Genomic DNA, 20,164 nt, shown 5'->3' on the forward strand with positions numbered 1-20,164 from the left:
TGGCTTCAAATGGCAATCTTCTGGATGTCAGTTTCTTGAGTAGCTAGGGTTACAGATGTGACTGAATTTTTTGTGTGTCAAAATGTATAAATTTAAAAATTTTTAGCTTATACTCAGTCACCAGTGGCTCATACCTATAATCCTAGCTACTCAGGAGGCTGAGATCTGAGCATTATGTTTTGAAGCCAGCCTAGGCAGGAGAGCACATGAAACTCTTTTTCTTCTTCCTTCCTTCCTTCCTTCCTTCCTTCCTTCCTCTCTCTCCTTCTTTTCTTTCTTTCTTTCTTTCTTTCTTTCTTTCTTCCTTTCTTCCTTTCTTTCTTCCTTCCTTTCTTTCTTCCTTTCTTCCTTTCTTCCTTCCTTCCTTTCTTTCTTTCTTTCTTTCTTTCTTTCTTTCTTTCTTTCTTTCTTTCTTTCTTCCTTTCTTTCTTCCTTTCTTCCTTTCTTTCTTTCTTTCTTTCTTTTTGTTGGTCATGGAACTTGAACTCAAGGCCTGGGCACTGTCCCTGAGCTTTTTCCACTTAAAGCTAGCACTCTACCACTTCGAGCCACAGTGTCATTTCCAGTTTTCTGGTGGTTAATTAGAGATACTGTCTTATGGTCTTTCCTTGCCTGGGCTGGCTTCAAAAAGCAATCTTCAGATCTCAACCTCCTAAGTAGCTAGGATTACAGGTATGAGCTACCAGTGCCCAGCTCCAGTGAAACTCTTTTTTGTTTTGTTTTGTCGGTCGTGGTGCTTGAACTCTGGGCCTGGGCACTGTCCCTCAGCTCTTCAGCCCAAGGCTAGTGCTCTACCACTTGAACCACATCGCCATTTCCGGTTTTCTGGTGGTTTATTGGAGATAAGAATCTCATAGTCTTTCCTGCCTGGGCTAGCTTTGAACCACAATCCTCAAATCTCAGCCTCCTGAGTAGCTAGGATTACAGGCGTGAGCCACAGGTGCCAGGCTCAATGAGACTCTTATCTCCAATTATCCACCAAAAAGCCAGAAGTGGAGCTGTGGTTCAAGTGGTAGGGCACTAGCCTTGAGTAAAAAAAAAAAAAAAAAAAAATCAGGAAGGGCTAGGAAGGTGGCTCAGTGGTAGAGTGCTTGCCTTTCATGCCTGAGGCCCTGGGTTCCATTCCTCAGCGCCACATAAGCAAAAAGAAAAAAGCCAGAAGTGGCGCTGTGGCTCAAGTGATAGAGCTGAAGAGCTGAGGGACAGCGCCCAGGCCCAGAGTTCAGGCCCCACGACTGGACTCCCCCCCCCCCCCAAAAAAAAAAAAAAATCAGGAATAGTATGCAGGCCCTGAATTCAAGCCCCAGGATGGGCATCACAAAAAATAAACCAGGTTATATTAGATAGGGAAGGATTTTATTTATTCATTTTATTATTTTTTTTTGGGGGGGGGGTCCGGTTCTGAAGCCTGAACTCTTGGCCTGGGTGCTGTCCCTCAGCTCTTCACCTCAAGGCTAGCGCTCTACCACTTGAGCCACAGCGTCACTTCCGGCTTTTTTCTTTTTGCTTATGTGGTGCTGAGGAATCGAACCAGGGCCTCAGGCATGCAAGACAAGCGCTCTACCACTGAGCCACCTTCCCAGCCCCAGGGAAGGATTTTATTGTTACATTCCCACACATGTTCATATAATGATTGAAATATTTAATTTTTTAACTTTTTTTACATGGTTAAGTTTAATTCAGTTGTTATATCCTATTCTACTTTATAAAAATAACAAAATGTACCTATCAAAATTGCATTGTGATGTGAGGACAGGTTTCTTGTTTTCATACAGCTATAGAAAAAAGTTGGCACCAAGTGCACTTAAAAGAAGTTTTAAGTTTAATAAAAATACAGGCTAAGCTGGGCACTGGTGGCTCATACCTGTAATCCTAGCTATTCAGGAGGCTGAGATCTGAGGATCATATTTCAAAGCCAGTCCAGGCAAGAAAGTCCATGAGACTCTTAATAAAAACTACTAGAGCCGGGCGCTGGTGGTTCACGCCTGTAATCCTAGCTACTCAGGAGGCTGAGATCTGAGGATCGCGGTTCAAAGCCAGCCGGGGCAGGAGAGACCGTGAGACTCCTATCTCCAATAAACCACCAGAAAACCGGAAGTGGCGCTGTAGCTCAAGTGGTAGAGCGCTCGCCTTGAGCTGAAGAGCTGAGGGACAGCGCCCAGGCCCAGAGTTCAAGCCCCACGATCGACAAAAAAAAAAAAACAACCACTAGAAAACTGAAGTGGCACCGTGGCTCAAGGGTTCAAGCCCAGGGTTCAAGCCCCACAACCGACCTAAAACAAAAAAATACAGATTAGTAATTTCTCAATGTGACAGAGATAGTGAGAACAGTATTCATCCGCAGTTTTTTTTTACTTTTCTAGACAAGAATATAGATTCAGAAATAATGTGGATAAATTTGTGTCTATTATATGTGTACATATCTAATGTGTAAAGCAATAATTGAAAGGTAGATTTTTTTTTTTAAATCGCTTGTGGGGGCTGAACTCTGGGCCTGGGCACTGTCCCTCAGCAATTCAGCTAGTGCCCTACCACTTGAGCCACCGTGCCACTTCTGGATTTTTTCTGCTTATGTGGTGCTGAGGAATCGAACCCAGGGCCTCATGCATGCAAGGCAAGCACTCTACCACTGAGCCACCTTCCCAGCCCAGGGTAGATTTTTTTTCCTGGCATTTTGGTAGTTTATTGGGGATAGTAGTCTCCCAGACTTTTCCTGCCTGGGCTGACTTTGAACCAGGATCTTTTGATTTCAGCTTCCCTTAGTAGCCAGGATTATGGGATTGAGCTACCAGCACTAGTAGAAGTTAGAGATCTTGAAATATATTTAAGTTCAATTACTACTTTACAACTATTGAGTACTAAGGAAGGGCAAATACCCAAGAGTGTTGAATGTAGACCTCAGGTACTAGAAAGTTATACATGAAAATTAAATAATCATGATGCGTTTTTCATGTCACAAAAATGAAAAGGATGAGAATATTGGACATCACTTTCTTAGAGCTGAGATCATGTCTGTTATAGTCTCTTTAGCATTTTATGAATTTTCTTAGCAGTAGCAATAAGCCAAAGAAGTATATATAATAGGGAGGTATGTGAGGACAGCTGGGCAGGAAGTCTGAGGGCACTGCTGCTATTTGTGATATTTACTTCAAAGCTCCAGTGGCTATGGATGCAGTGAAGCAAGGCACGATGGTATTATGTTATAAATCACTGAAGCTTGTGAAAGTAAGACTTCACTGTATGTGACCATCACTTAATTGAGGAAATGCTTTTGCCCTTCTGTCTCTATTTTGGGAGATGGTTAATAGGCAGTCTGAGTAGGTGGTACATGGTTTGATTTTCTCCTTGCTAAGGTTTTGAAGTAATTTCAACAATTCCTCTTGTTAGACCTAGGATGTCACCTCCTCTTTGAATAACCCCTGTTAAACACATGTGCTTCAGATCACCAGTTTCTCTAAGTTATAAAAATGAAATTTCTCTTTTAGGGAAATGTATTTCCGAGAGACAAATCTACTCTACAGAAAGTGAGATTACAGTTCTAAATGGAAGTTGGCCTTAATTTTTTTTTAACTACCTGCATATTTGTGTGCCTTTTCTTTTGTGTAGTGTGATTTGGAGGATAATTACTATCACTAAACCCAGGCCATAGGACTATTGGCATAGTTAGGATGTCTCCTGAGAGCGAATCTACTGTTTAGGTAACTAAATGGGCTATTTACAGTAGGCCATGTTTAATTTTTTTTCCTGAGACCCCAATATTTTTTCTCTTCCTTTAGTCGATATGTTAAGTCTATCTGTCTGTCTATCTGTCTATCTATCTATCTATCTATCTATCTATCTATCTATCTATCTATCTATCTATCTATCTATCTATCTATCTATCTTCAGGTCCTGGGGCTTGAGTTCAGGGCTTAGAAGCTATACCTGAACTTCTTTTGCTCAAGGCTAGCACTCTACTATTTGAGCCACAGTTGTACTTCTGGTTTTTCTGGTAATTTATTTGAGATTAGAGTCTCACACTTTCCCACCTGGGCTGGCTTTGAATCTTAATCCTCAGATCTCAGCCTTCCTGAATAGCTAGGATGAGGATGATGTGGGCTACTTGTGCCCAACTATTAAGTCTTTAAAAAATTATTTAAAGCCGGGCGCTGGTGGCTCACGCCTGTAATCCTAGCTACTCAGGAGGCTGAGATCTGAGGATCGCGGTTCAAAGCCAGCCCGGGCAGGAGAGACCGTGAGACTCCTATCTCCAATAAACCACCAGAAAACCGGAAGTGGCGCTGTAGCTCAAGTGGTAGAGCGCTCGCCTTCAGCTGAAGAGCTAAGGGACAGCGCCCAGGCCCAGAGTTCAAGCCCACAACCGACAAAAAAAAAAAAAATTAAAAATTGTATTTTCCCCCTCCTGTCCCTAACCAGAAGAATCTGTTAAGTCTTAATCAGGTTTTGTTAATAGCCAAATTACAAGGGTCATGTCCTTACCTTAGCCCTATAACTGACTAAGACATTCTAAAAAAGAAGCATGAACAGGTTGTGTAAATCTTTCCTTTCTACTTTAAACATTTTATTTGTGGAATTCTTATTCCCTAAATACTTGCTGTAACCTGATAGAGGTTGATAAAGTATGATATTTGTTTCCCCTCTGATTTACTTAGGGGAAATACAGAGACAAACAGATTTCTCAGGGAATTATGAGGAGTAGGCAAAAGAAAAGAATGGACAATTTATGCTTCAAAAGATTTGTGTGTGTATGTATATATGTATGTATGTGTATGTAAGAGCACACGTGTGCATATGCATATGCCAGAATGGGAGCTTGAACTCAGAGCCTGGTCACTGTCCCTTAGCTTTTTTGCTCATGGCTAGCACCCTTACCACTCAAGCCACAGTTTTCCTACTGGCTTTTTGCTGGTTAATTGGAGATAAGAGTCTCATAGACTTTCCTGGCCATTCTGGCTTCAAATTGTAGTCCTTAGATCTTAGCCCCTGAGGAGCTAGGTATGAGCCACTGGCACCTGGCCTTGTGGTTTGTTTTGTTTTATTTGTGGTTCTAGAGCTTGAACTCAGGACTTCATACTTGCTAGTCAGGCACTCTAACACTTGAACCATGTGTTCAGTCCTTTTTTGCCTTTAGTTGTTTTTCAGATTGTCTTGCTTCATTCCTTCATTCATTTGGCCAGGGACAGCCTTGGACTATGACTTTTCTTTTCTTTTTTTTTGCCAGTCATGGGGCTTGAACTCAGGACCTGGGCACTGTCCCTAAGCTTTTTTTGCTCAAGGCTAGCATTCTACCTTGAGCCACAGTGCCACTTTCGGCTTTTTCTGTGTATATGGTACTGAAGAATCGAACCCAGGGCTTCATGCATACTAGGCAAGCACTCTACCACTAAGCCATCTTCCCAGCCCTGGATTATGACTTTTCTGTACCTCCCATGTAGCTAGAATTTTATGGGCATGTACAGTATGTAATGTTTGGCTTGGTTGTTAAGCTAGAGCTCTGAATATTTTTTTGTTCAGGGTGGCTTTGAATGTAGATCCTCTCACTCTCTGCCTCTAAAATAGCTGGGATTATAGGTATATGCCTCCATTCCTAGCCCAAGAACTTTTTTTTTAATGTCATGGGGCTTGAACTCAGGGTCTTGGCACTGTCCTTGAGCTCTTTCACTCAAGGATAGTGCTCTAACACCTCGAGCCCTCTAACCCTAATCCTAGGTTAGCTCCACTTTTGGCTTTTTCTCCTTATGTGGCACTGAGGAATTGAACCCAGGGTTTCATGCATGCTAGGCAAGAACTCTACCACTAAGCCACATTCCCAGCCACCTGTTTTTAATTATACTTATTTTTACCCATTTTCTTGAGATATAGTTAATATACCATACAATCACCCATTTATAGTGTATGTAGTTCAGTAATAGTATATTTGCACAGTTGTACATCCACTCTAATCAATTTTATATTGTTGTTCCAGAAGATAGAAACCTGGTGCATTTAGCCATTATACTCTCCTAGCCCTAAGCAAGCACTGATCTACTTTCGGCCTCTATAAATTTATCTATTCTGGATATTTAATGTTAGTAGAATCATATGGTCTGTGATTGGCTTTTTTCAGTTAACGTATCTTTAAGGCTCATAATTATAGCATTATTGCCAATAATAATTTACTTTATGTATATATTACATTTTGTTTACTAATCATTGGTGAATAGATGAATGAATAACATTGGGTAGTTTTCACTTTTGTGTGTGTATATATACCAGTCTTGGGCTTAAACTAAGGGCCTGGGTGCTGTCCCAAGCTTTTTTACTCAAGGCTAGTTCCCTACCATTAGAACAGCTCCACTTCTGGCTTTTTGGTGGTTAACTGAAGATAAGAGAATAATGGACTTTCCTGCCTGGGCGCTGGCTTCAAAATGTAGTGCTCTGATCTCAGCCTCCTGAGTAGTTACAGGCTCAGGCCTGTAACCCAAGCCCAGCTGGATTGTCTTTATTTTTAGCTATTAAGAATAATGCTATGGGGCTGGGAAGATGGCTCAGTGGTAGAGCGCTTGCCTTGTATGCATGAGGCCCTGGGTTCGATTCCTCAGCACCACATAAGCAAAATGAAAAAAGCCGGAAGTGGAGCTGTGACTCAAGTGGTAGAGCTCTAGCCTTGAGCTGAAGAGCTGAGGGACAGCGCCCAGGCCCAGAGTTCAAGCCCCACAACCGGACCCCCCCCAAAAAAAAATTGAAAGAAAAAAGAAAAAAGAATAATGCTATGGGGCTGGGATGTAGCTCAGTGGCAAAGCGCTTGCCTAGCAAGTGCAACGTCCTGGGTTTGATCCCCAGTACCAAAAAAGAAAAGACAAAAAAAAAAAAAAAAAAGAATAATGCTATGCTGGGCTGGGAAAGTGGTCAGTGGTTGAGTGCTTGCTTTGCATGCATGAGGCCCTGGTTTCAATTCCTCAGCACCACATAAGCAGAAAAAGCTGGAAGTGGTTCTGTGGATCAAGTGGCAGAGCACTAGCCTTGAGCTGAAGAGCTGAGGGACAGTGCCCAGGCCTAGAGTTCAGGCCCCATGACAATAATAATAATAATAATAATAATGCTATGAACATTATGTGTGAGCTTTGCTATGGAAACAGTGTATTGTCTTGCTGAGAATGGAACCCAGGACCTAATGCATGCTAGGCAAGAACACTACAACTAGGCTATCTCATCTAGCTTTATGTTTGTTAATTTGTTTAATTTAAAGAAAAGAAAAAAGTAGAAAGGGAACTATTTAGGAAGATGGAGATCAGCAAGAGGGTGGTAGAAAAGAGAAGGTAATAAAGGGATGAGTTTGATCAAAGTAAGTTGTATCTGTAAAACTATCATAATGAAACCAGGCACCAGTGGCTCACACCTGTACTACTACTCAGGAAGCTAAGATCTGGGGTTTGTGATTCGAAGCCAGCCTGGGAAGAAAAGTCATGTGAGACTCTTATCTCTAATTAACCACTCAAAAACCAGAAATGGCACTGTGGCTCAAGAGGTAGAGGGCTAGCCTTGAGCACAAAGAGGCTCAGGACAGCCTCCAGGCCTTGAGTTCAAGTCCCACAGAAAGTGGGTGCTAGTGGCTCATGCCGATAATTCTGCTATTCAGGAAGCTGAAATAGGAGGATTGCAGTATGAAGCCAGCCAAGGCAGGAAGGTCTATGAGATTCTTACCTCTGATTAACCACCAAAAAGCCAGAAGTAGAACTGTGGCTCAATTATAAAGCACTAGCCTTAACACAAAAGCTGAGGCACAATGCCCTTGTCTGGCACAAGAAAAAAAAAAAAAAAAAGAATTAGAGCTGAGGTATGCTCATGTGTTAGAATGTCAGCCTAGCAAGTGTGAGGCCCTAAATTTAAACCCTAGAACCACAAAAAAAAAAAAAAAGAGGAAAAGAAAAAAGAAAAGAAAAAAATAGTAGATATAGAGAGAATCAAGATTTTAGACTAATCCAAGCTAAAAGTTCATAAGACTTTGCTGGGCACCAGCGGTCATCTGAGGCTAAGCAAGGGAATATCATAGTTTGAGTCCTGCATAGGCAAAAAAGTTTTCAAAACTTCTCTTGTACCTGTGTGCAGTGGTGTGCACGTATCATCCTAAGCTACATAGGAAGCTAAGATTTCAAGGATTGTGTTTCTAGGCTGGCCTTGACAGAAAAGTCCACAAGACCCCATGTATTGGCATGTCTCTGTCATCCCAGTTACATTGGAGAGCTTAAGATAGGCAGATCATGGTTCAGAGACACAAGTGAGCAAGAAGCAAACCCCTCTCTCAGACTGGGAATGTGGCTTAGTGTAGAGTGCTTGCCTAGCATGCGTGAAACCCTGGGTTCAATTCCTCAGTACCACATAAACAGAAAAAGCTGGAAGTGGCACTGTAGATCAAGTGGTAGTGTGCTAGCTTTGAGCAAAAGGAGCTCAGAGACAGTGCCCAGGCCCTGAGTTCAAGCTCCAGGACTGGCAAACAACAACAACCCAACTCCCCCACCCCTATCAAAAATAACCAGCAAGAAACAAGACTAGAGGCCATGGTGCAGTGTACAGCGCCTGTCTAACAAGTGTGAGGCCTTGAGTTCAAACTCTAATACTACCAAAAAAAAACACAAAACCACCCAAAACAGTCTATAAGACCCCATCCCAACCAATAAGAATCTGGACACTGGTGCATGTCTGTCATCCTAGCTACATGTAAATAGTAGGATTGCAGACTAGACTAGCTCAGGTATAAATGCAAAACCCTATTCAAAAGATAATGAAAACAAAAGGTCTAGGGGTATGGCTTAAGTAGTAAAGTACAAGGCCCTGAGTTCAAATCTCATGCTACCCTCCCTCCCCCCAAAAAAGGAATATTATAGTGAACCTCCTTGTACCCATTATCCATATCCAATTTTTTTTGTGGTTGCGGTTATTGGGCTTGAACTCTAGGCCTGGGTGCTGTCCCCAAGCTTTTCAACTCAAAGCTAGCGCTCTACCACTTGAACCACAGCGCCACTTCCATTTTCCTGAGTGGTTTATTGGAGATAAGAGTCTCACAGACTTTCCTGCTTTGAACTTCAGTCCTCAGATCTCAGCCTCCTGAGTAGCTAGGATTACAGGTGTGAGCCACCAGTGCCCATCCCAATAATTTTTAAAATTTAAAATTTTAGGAAATTTAGAGTTACTGAAGGGCTTTGCTCTACTACCACTTGAACTACACCCCCCCCCCCCTTTAACCAAGGCTTTTAGAGAGCATCCATCACTAGATTATTCCAGGTAACAGGAGGTGTGATCCTTTTTTAGTGCTCATTCTATTATAGGCAAGTCTCTTTCTTTGCTTTCTCCCTTCCTCCCTTCCTCCCTTCCTTCCTCCCTTCCTCCCTTCCTCCCTTCCTTCCTTCATTCCTTCCTTCCTTCCTTCCTTCCTTCCTTCCTTCGTCATGGGGCCTAAACTCTGGGCCTGGGCGCTGTCCCTCAGCTCTTCAGCTCAAGGCGAGCATTCTCCCACTTTAGCCACAGCACCACTTCTAGCTTTTTCTGCTTATGTGGTGCTGAGGAATTGAACCCAGGGCCTCATGCATGCAAGGCAAGCACTCTACCACTGACCCACCTTCCTGGCCCACACATCTCTTTCTTTTTTGGGGGGGGGGGCCGGTCATGGGGCCTGAACTCTGGCTCTGGGTGCTGTCCCTCAGCTCTTCAGCTCAAGGCTAGCGCTCTACCACTTGAGCCACAGCGCCACTTCCGGCTTTTTTCTTTTTGTTTATATGGTGCTGAGGAATCGAACCCAGGGCCTCATGCATGCAAGGCAAGCGCTCTACCACTGAGCCATCTTCCCAGCCCCACACATCTCTTTCTTATAGAGAATCTTGAGGAAGGAGACTGAGATTCTGATAGACATTATGACTTCTAATAGATGTGTGTGGGGCTTGAACTCAGGGCCTGGGTGCTGTCCTTGAGCTTTTTTGCTTAAAGCTAGCATTCTACCACTTGAACCACAGCTCTGTTTCTGATATTTTAGTGATTAATTGAAGAAAAGCCTGCCCAGGCTGGCTTTGAACCATGGTCCTCAGATCTCAGCCTCCTTAATAGCTAGAATTATAGGTGCAAATCATTTTCACCTGGCTAAATTAAAATATACATACATCCACACACATGCAAAAAAAAAAAACCTAAACCCTACTATTTTGATGCCTCCTTTCATAGTTATAGCTCTCTGGAGATTCCGAGTCTGGACTGAGGCTTTCTGAGAGCCATCTTTTTTTTTTTTTTGGTCGTGGGGCTTGAACTCTGGGCTTGGGCATTGCCCCTGTGCTCTTCAGCTCAAGGCGAGTGCTCTACCGTTTGAGCCACAGCACCACTTCCAGTTTTCTAGTGGTTTATTGGAGATAAGAGTCTCATGGACTTTCCTGCCTGGGCTGGCTTTGAACCGCGATCCTCAGATCTCAGCCTCCTAGTAGCTAGGATTACAGGCATGAGCCACCGGCGCTGGCTTCTTGATAAGTCTTTTTTTTTTTTTTTTTGGGTCCAGTTGTGGGGCCTGAACTCTGGGCCTGGGCACTGTCACTCAGCTCTTCAGCTCAAGGCTAGCGCTCTACCACTTGAGCCACAGCACCACTTCCGGCTTTTTTCTTTTTTCTTATGTGGTGCTGAGGAATTGAACCCAGGGCCTCAGGCATGCAAGGCAAGCGCTCTACCACTGAGCCATCTTCCCAGCCCTTCTTGATAGTCTTAATAGTATGTTGGATTAGATTCTTGGGCTAGTATTCCATTTGTTAATGGCATGTAATAATTCTTATGAATATGAGTGCATAGATGAACTTGGTACTGCCCAGGTAGCTTGTGTTCCCACCCACATTAATATGATAAGACATTTTTGGTGTGGTAGGTGATCTTTTGAGACATTCAACTCATGAACATTCCTCTCTGGAAACAGGGTGTGTTCACAGTTGACAGATCTCTGCAGAGTAAAATTTCTTAGACCAGTTATATTTATGTTATCTCAGAAAACACCATTCATTCCCATTCCTTTCTATTTCAAAGTATACTGAGACCTTGAATTTCCCCAGGTTCCTGGGAAAGAAGTGGGAAATGGAAATCTGAGTCCCTACAGTTGACATTCTTTGTAGAAGAGGTAATAAAGTTTAAACTTGATAGCTTTTCATAAAGTTATTTACATCTATTGTCCAGATCTACAACTTTTATCAAAGGCAGTACTAGAAAATAAGGAAAAGCAACTTTTTACATTTTACTAAGGTATTCCCAGAGACAGGAAGACAGCTATTAAAAAAAATTATTGCCAGGCACTGGTGGCTCACACCCATAATCCTAGCTACTCAGGAGGCTGAGATCTGGGGAAGGAATGTCCATAAAACTCTGATCTCTAGTTAACCACCAGAAAACTGGAAATGGTGCTATGGCTCAAAGTGGTAGAGCACTAGCCTTGAGCAAAAGGGCTCAGAGATAGCATCTAGGCCCCAAGTTCAAGCAACACAACCAACAAAAACAAAAACCATTTCTACAACCACAACTATCCAAGAAATAGCTACTAGAAATAGTATAAGTTATCAACAATTGCCAGGTATAGTGGCACATGATTGTATTAGCACTAGGAAGGATAAGGTAGGAGGACTACAAGTTTTGGGTCAGCCTGAGCTTAAAAAAATAATTACAACAACAAAATATACCAGTAATACCGTCATTCCCATCCTCTGAATAGTGATTCATTGTAGAATGTGGGTGACATGGGAACACTTAGTTTTTGCCATGTTACTTAAAACTTACGTGCTTAAAATGCTACAGGTTCTTTTTTTTATGATTTGAATCATCTTTTTTGGGTCATAGAAGCTCTACAGCCATAGGACCCCCCCCCCCAAATAACAATAACAACAACAACAACTTTAGGTCAGTTGTATATGGTGTAGATCTCTTTCTCTCTCTCTCTCTCTCTCTTTTTTTGTGTGTGTGTGTGTGTGTGTGTGTGTGTGGTTGTTGGTTGTGGGGCTTGAACTCTGGGGTTGGGCACTGTCCCAGAGCTCTTCAGCTCAAGGCTAGTGCTCTACCACTTGAGCAACAGCGCTACTTCCAGTTTTCTGGTTGTTTATTGGAGATAAGAGTCCCAAGGACTTTCCTGCCCGGGCTGGCTTTGAACTTCGATCCTCAGATCTGACTCCTGAGTAGCTAGGATTACAGGCGTGAGCCATTGGCGCCTGGCTTGGTGTAGATCTCTTAACTGAAGGGACAGCTGTCTCATCCTCTGTTTTTACCTTAATACCATCTGAGATCTTAGAATTTTTCTTTTTTTGGTGGTCAAGGGGCTTGACCTCAGGGTCTGAGCCCTGTCCCTGAGTTTTTTCACTCAGTGATTGTGCTCTACCACTTTGATCCACAGTACTACTGGTTTTCTAGTGGTTGATTAGAGATCAGAGTCTCTAGGATTTGTCTGCCTAGCTGGCTTTGAACAGTGGTCCTTAGATCTCAGCCTTTTGAGTAGCAAGGATTACAGGTGTGAGCTACCAGTACTTGGCTTAGGTCTTAGAATTTCTGTGAAATAAAAATACACAGTGAAGCTGGACACTGTTATCTCACACCTATAATCCTAGCTACTCAGAAGGCTGAGATCTGAGCATGGGGGCATGGTTCAAATGGCAAAACCCTTGCCTGGCCAGCTCAAGGTTCTGAGTTCAATCAATAAATATTATTTATTTGCTGCCTAAATAAATAATATTTAGCCAGGTGCCGGTGGCTCCTACCAGTAATCCTAGCTACTCAGGACCCTGAGATCTGAGGATTACAGTTAAAAGCCAGCCTGGGCAGGAAAGTCTGTGAGACTCTTATCTCCAATTAACCACCAGAAAACCAGAAGTGGCACTGTGGCTCAAGTGGTAGAGCACTGGCCTTGAACTGAAGAGCTCAGGGACAGTGCCCAGGCCCAGAGTTTAAACCCCAGGACTGACTAAAAAAAAAAAGGCTGAGGTCTGAGGATTGAGGTTTGGAGCCAGATCAGGCAGACAAATCTGAGGGACTTATTTCTCCAGATAATAAGCACAAAACTGGAAGTAGAGATATAACTTAAGTGAAAAAGCCTAGTAAGATCAGGAGGCCCAGAGTTTAAGTCTTAGTACCAGAGCACACACATAAAGTGGAGGACAGGTGGGGAGGAAAGAAAGAAATGAATTAGCTTGAAAGTTCTGTCTAGATGAATTGGCAGTATCACCCTTTGTGGGTTTTTGTGTGTGTGTTTTTTTTTAATTGTAAAGGTGATGCACCAGAGGGTTCTTTTGTTGTTGTTTATTTGTTTTGCCAGACCTGGAGCTTGAACTCAGGGCGTGAGCACTGTCCCTGAGCTTCTTTTGCTCAAGGCTAGCACTCTACCACTTGAGCCACAGTGCCACTTCCAGCTTTTCTATTTATATGGTACTGAGGAAGGGAACTCAGGGCCTCATGCATGCTAGGCAAGCACTCTACCATTAAGGCATATTCCCAGCCCTGTTTTGTTTTTGTTTTTGTTTTTTTCTGTCATGGGGCTTGAACTCTGGGCTGGGTGCTGTCCCTGGGCTCCCTTTTTGCTCAAGGTTAGCACTCTACCATTTGAGCCACTGTACCACTTCAGGCTTTTTCTGTGATTTATTGGAGATACAAGTTACAGAATTTCCTGCCCAGGCTGGCTTCAAAGTGAGATCCTTAGATCTCAGCCCCCTGAGTAGCTAGAATTACAGGTATGAGCCATCAGTGCCTGGCTTCACCCTTTGATTAGAGACTGAAGCTGTTTGTGTCCCTGGGTAAAAGGAGATGAAAAGTTCCATGTATTATATAGATAAACTGTTGAATTTTATGGTTATTGTCTTTTGCCCTAAACATTCCATAACTCCCTTATCAACTATTCTGATCCTGCTCTTTCCAAGTTCATTGTATTCAGTGATACTTACCTCTTTTCTCAGGGATGATTTGGCTGATGATTCTGTCTTCACTCGAAGCTCCCAAGGCTCTCGGGGTCTTGAGAGATACATTTCCCGGGAAGAGCAGCCTCTTAGTCCCTTCTTAGGACAACTTGATGAGGACTACCGAACAAGAGAAACTTTCCTGCATCGATCTGATTATAGTCCCCATATGAGTTGTCATGATGAATTGTTGCGGGGAACAGAACGAAATAGAGACAAACTCAAAGGCTCCTACTCTATACGATCTGAAGAAAGGAGCCGGGAAGTCAAAAGGCCTCGTTTTGATGATACGGAGAAGATACACAGCATGGGAGGGGATCACCCAAGTTTTACATCAGGGACTCGCAACTATCGACAGCGTAGACAAAGTCCAAGTCCTAGGTTTCTAGATCCTGAGTTTCGAGAGCTGGATCTTGCAAGACGAAAGCGAGAGGAAGAGGAGGAACAAAGTAGGAACTTGAGTCAGGAGTTAGTGGGAGTTGACAGTGGTGGCACTAGCTGTTCCATCCCTGGATTGTCAGGTGTATTGACAGCAACAGAGCCAGGTTATTCTTTGCACCGGCCTGAGGAAGTGTCTGTTATGCCCAAGAAGTCTATTCTGAAGAAACGGATTGAGGTGGACATGGAGCCTTCCGTGCAGGTCTCTATTATATTTCTTCTAGGGTCTCTTTCTAGTCCTGTTAAAAAAATTATATATATATATATATATATATATATATGCACATACATATACACATATATGCACTCACATGCACACACATATGCACATATACACATATATGCACAAACATAAATATGCATAAACATAAACATACCTATCATTGGGGGAGAGGCATGAACTCAGGGCCTAGGTGCTCTTCCATAGCTTTATTCCCTCAAGGCTAGTGCTCTACTACTTGTCTAACTTTTGGGTGGTTAATTGGAAATAAGATTTTCTTGGACTTTCCTGCCCTGGCTGGCTTTCAAACCACAATCCTCAGATTTCAGCCTCCTAAGTGGCTAGGATTACAGGCATTAGCCACCCACACCTGGCTTCCTATAATACTTTCAATCCTGGTTACTTTCTTGGAGGCTGTATCCTTGTCATTGATGATGGACTAATGTTGTTACACTTGTGATCTATACTTTTAGAATTCTCCAAATGAAAGGCCTTGTGATGTGTCAGTAGAGGTCTTCTGTTGCCCCTATTTTTTTTATGCCAGTCCTGGGCTTGAACTCAGGGCCTTGGCACTGTACCTGAGCTGCTTTTTTTGCTCAAGGTTAGCACTCTTGAGCCTTAGTCACGTCTGGCCTTTTCTGTTTATATGGTACTGAAAAATTGAACCCAGGGCTTCATGCATGCTAGGCAAGCACTCACTAAGCCACACCTTCCTAGCCCCCTATTTTGACTTTTGAAAACAGTCATTTTTAATAGCCCTATAGAAATTTTTTTTTTTATTGGTCGTGGGGCTTGAACTCTGGGCCTGGGCGTGTTCCTCAGCTCTTCAGCTCAAGGCTAGCACTCTACCACTTGAGCTACAACGCCGCTTCCGGTTTTCTGTGGTTTTATTGGAGATAAGAGTTTCACGGACTTGCCTGCCCAGGCTGGCTTTGAACCTGGATCCTCAGATCTCAGCCTCTTCAGTAGCTAGGATTATAAGGGTGAGCCACCAGCGCCCGGCCCTATAGAAATTTTGACTATGTTTCTTGAAAGTGAAACTTAAGGGCAAAGGGAGGAGATGATCCACATTCCATCTGTCTTTAGAGAAAGAAAAGACAGTATAGATGAGTCATAAGATTAGTCCAGAAATCAAGTGATTCTGCTTTTGGACTACTTCTGCCACCAAGTTGCTATGTGATTTTTAGGCAAGTCATGTCCGTATTCCCAGCCTTGATTTTTTTTTTTTTCATATGGAACAATAGGCAAAGCTTAGTTAAAGGCTTCTAAACCATTTGCCTCAAAACACTTAAGCAGAAGGAGGCTAAGTTAGAGTTACAGACTTTCCTCTGCCACTTCAAAGCCTCACCATTTACAGTATTTTTCTTTTAGGCTTTTATAGAAATGAAAACAAGCTAGATTATTTCTAAAATCCTTTTGAATTTACATTCATTGAAAAATGACTAAAACAAAGCAAAGGTGAGGGTTCCATCCAGTTGTTTAAATTCCTATTTCTCTTTGCTACAGCAGAGACATCTGGAGAGACAGATAGGGACTCATATCTTGACCTTCACTAAGAATATCCTGCCATTTATCTATATTTTTATCTCCTTAATTCAGAAAGAACAGGAGAGAGAGAGAGAGAGAGAGAGAGAGAGAGAGAGAGAGAGAGAGAGAGAGAGAGAGAGAGAGAGAGAGAGAGAGAGTGTGTGTGTGTGTGTGTGTGTGTGTGTGTGTGTGTGTGTGTGTGTGTGTGTGTGTGTGTGTGTGTGTGTGTGTGTGTGTGTGTGTGTGTGTGTGTGTGTGTGTGTGTGTGTGTGTGTGTGTGTGTGTGTGTGTGTGTGTGTGTGTGTGTGTGTAGGTAGTAGGGCTTGAACTCTGGGCCTGGGTGCTGTCCCTGAGCTCTTCAGTTCAAGACTAGTGCTCTACCACTTGAGCCATAGCACTACTTCCAGTTTTCTGGTGGTTAATTAGAGATAAGAGTCTCATGGACATTCCTGCCCAGGTTGGCTTTGAACAGCAATCCTCAGACCTCAGCTTTCTCAGTAGTTAGGATTACAGGCATGAGCCACCAGCACCGTGTGTGTGTGTGTGTGTGTGTGTGTGTGTGTGTGTGTGTGTGTGTGTGTGTGTGTGTGTGTGTGTGTGTGTGTGTGTGTGTGTGTGTGTGTGTGTGTGTGTGTGTGTGTGTGTGTGTGTGTGTGTGTGTGTGTGTGTGTGTGTGTGTGTGTGTGTGTGTGTCCGTGTCCACCAGCACCCCGTGTGTGTGTGTGTGTAACAATTTATCTCATCTGTTAAGTGTTCTGAGATTTTGCACAGGGTCTCAGTCAGTTGTATTTGTCTTTTCAGCCCCAGAATTTTTCCAGCAGTACTAACTCCAACCAGGATCACCCTCTTTACTCCGGACACTCATCTCTTCCACTAAGTGGTGCTATTGCTGCTTTTTCCTCAGAGATTGAAAACAAGGGGACTACAGTGGAACCTGCCCTGAAGGGACCTCAGGCTAAACTCTTCCAGTGGGGTCCCCTCCCTGGAATACCCAAAGAGAACAGTCCTCTCAAAGAAAAATTTGGAAGTTTTCTGTGCCACAAGGAAAAGTTAGGTTTGAAGACTGAAGGAACTGAGAGGCATATAGACTTTTTACTACCCCATGAGCGAGCTAGTCAAGATGGGAGTGGTTTTTCCCGTATCCTGAGCATGCTGGTTGATTCTACCAGTACACAGGAAAAGAGGCAATGTAGCTTCCCTGACATTGAAGATGAGGAAAAATTTCTCTATGGTGATGAAGAAGAGGATTTAAAGACAGAATCCCCACCAAAGTCCATTGGCTCTGAGAGTAAAGTTATAAGGCAAAAGACAAGTTCCCTTTCCTCCTCAGCTCCAGCTATAAAGTTAGAATCACTAGAAGAGACAAATTCAGAATATGCCAAGATTCATGACTTGCTTAAGACCATAGGGCTCGATATTGGAGTAGCAGAGATTAGTAAACTAGCTGCTCGCACCCAAGAACGGCTTCATGGGAAGAAACCATCATCACGTTCCTCAGCTGACCGCCGTTCTTCTGTTGACCGACACTTCTCAGCTGACCGCTGTTCCTCAGTTGACCACCATTTGTCAGCTGATCAGCACTCCTCAGATCACCATAGATTGGAAAGCAGGGAGTCACATCATAGCAATACTCACTCTCCAGAGGTGTCCCATCCACATCCATCCTCCCCTGTAGATCCTTATCTGCTTCCAAAACATAGTCCTCCATTCTTAAAGTCTGATCATCCAGTTGGTCATATTTCAGGACAAGAGGTGGTTGGCAGTGGGTTTCAGTCATCTGTTGCAGTCAGGTGCATGTTGCCATCAACCCCATCTACCCCAATTAGACTTCCACACTCTGCTTCTTTATCTCAGTTTCATATGCCAAGGACTTCTCAGTTTGTTGCCGCTCGGATACCTCCAAACTACCAGGGAGCTACCATTCCTGCTTCCTCCTTTGACACCTATAGGCACTATATGGCATATGCAGCCTCAAGATGGCCTATGTATCCTGCCTCTCAACCATCAAACCACCCTCTGCCTGAACCACACAGGATAATGCCAGTAGCCAAACAAGCTACTCGTAGCCGTCCCAATCTTCGTGTAATCCCCACTGTGACTCCTAATGAACCCAAACAGAAGAAGTCAGTTCGAGGCTCACTTCCTGCTACCCAAGTGCCTGTCCAGGTTTCTATCCCATCACTCATAAGATATAATCCAGAAAAGATCTCTGATGAGAAGAATCGTGCTTCCCAGAAGCAGAAGGTGAATATTAGCTTTGGGTATTCATGCCTGAGTTTTCTGTTTTAAAATAGAAATTTGTAAGGAAACTTGTAGAGTGGCTGGAAAAATTTAAAGCCCTCCCACTTAAGTGGAAATATTTGGAAGTTGCCAACATTACTTTAGATAGTATGTATAGCCTTTTTAATCTTTTTAAAAATTTTTACATGTTTTTTTTCTTTTATTTTTTTGTATATATATATATATAATTTAAGTAGTTGTCATTTAACAAAGCAGTTTATGAATGCAATGTATCTTGATCACTATTACCCTTTTCAACACAACAAGTATCTTAAATATCTATAATTTATTAAGTCTAAAAGAATACAGCTAGATACATAATTTCTGTAAAATTTGTAACTTCAAACATACAGTATTTATTTTGAATTTCCATGGGAAGTAGAATACTTAATTTTAAGTGTGCCCTTTTTTTTTTTTGGGGGGGGTCCGGTCGTGGGGCCTGAACTCTGGGCCTGGGCGCTGTCCCTCAGCTCTTCAGCTCAAGGCTAGCGCTCTACCACTTGAGCCACAGCGCCACTTCTGGCTTTTTTCTTTTTGCTTATGTGGTGCTGAGGAATTGAACCCAGGGCCTCAGGCATGCAAGGCAAGCGCTCTACCACTGAGCCACCTTCCTAGCCCCGGATTTTGTGGGTTTTTTTTTTTTTTTTTTTTTTGGTCAGTCGTGGGGCTTGAACTCTAGGCCTGAGCACTGTCCCTCAGCTCTTCAGCTCAAGGCTAGCACTCTACCACTTGAGCTACAGTGCCACTTCCTAAGTGTGCCCTTATAGTCACTTAATAAAAACACTTCTATATTTATTATTAGGTTGGCACACAGCTAATTAAGTTCGTTATCCTGAAAAAATTAAGTGAAACATGGTTAAAAATGCATTTATAAAACAATTATTTGTGATTCTGAATCAACTTTCTGAGTACCCCCTATTGTCTATATTCCCCCAAAATGTTTGTTATTTTATCGTAGTCTCAAAAAAAAAAAAGAGGTGAAAGTATCAGACAAATAAGAATTTGGCTCAACATCATAGGCAATTCAATTATACTGAAAAATTTCAAGGAATATATGTATTTTTCAAAGTTTGCTTTTACACTCATTTTTTCTTAAATTGAGTATGGCTATAAATAGTTGGGGTTTTTTGTTTTTGTTTTGTTTTTTTTTGGTCAGTCATGGGTCCTGAACTCTGGGCCTGGGCACTGTCCCTCAGCTCTTCAGTTCAAGGCTAGCACTCTACCACTTGAGCTACAGCGCCACTTCTGGTTTTCTGGTGGTTAATTAGAGATAAGAGTCTCATGGACTTTCCTACCTGGGCTGGCTTTGACCTGTGATCCTCAAATCTCAGCCTCCTGAGTAGCTAGGATGACAGGTGTGCTGGCTCATAAATAGTATTTTGTTGTTGTTGTTGGTCATGGGGCCTGAACTTAGTTCTTCAGCTCAAGGCGAGCACTCTACCACTTGAGCCACAGCACTTCCAGCCTTTTCTGTGTATGTGGTACTGAAGAATCAAACCCAGGGCTTCATGCATGCTAAGCAAGCACTCTACCACTAAGCCACATTCCCAGCCCATAAATAGTATTTTTATTTATAACACTCTTTCCTAAGAGAACAACTTCTTCCTAACATCATCGTCACTTATTTATAATTTCTTCCTTATAAAATTTGTAAAATATGAATAGGGAATGTATAATATTAAGTATAGCACTATTATTTTGGATTTTAAAAAATGGCATGCGTACACTTTAAAAAGCATACCTGCTATGAAATATACACAAACTGGGCTGGGAA

At 42.7% G+C, this 20,164-nt stretch overlaps 1 protein-coding gene across 2 annotated transcripts in view; it reads left to right on the forward strand.

Moving 5' to 3' along the window:
- The window catches only part of Znf318 (zinc finger protein 318), a 60,793-nt gene that overhangs the window by 10,210 nt on the left and 30,419 nt on the right, over window positions 1-20,164 (forward strand). For both annotated transcript variants that reach the window (XM_070023684.1, XM_070023683.1), the window contains exons 3-4: window positions 13,926-14,565; window positions 16,912-18,354. In XM_070023684.1, coding sequence (XP_069879785.1) covers window positions 13,926-14,565; window positions 16,912-18,354 — 2,083 coding nt within the window. The remainder of the gene's footprint in view (window positions 1-13,925; window positions 14,566-16,911; window positions 18,355-20,164) is intronic.

The sequence above is a fragment of the Dipodomys merriami genome, unplaced genomic scaffold (assembly GCF_024711535.1).
Source record: "Dipodomys merriami isolate MVZ:Mamm:240054 unplaced genomic scaffold, mDipMer1.0.p SCAF_16, whole genome shotgun sequence".
Lineage (NCBI taxonomy): Eukaryota > Metazoa > Chordata > Mammalia > Rodentia > Heteromyidae > Dipodomys > Dipodomys merriami.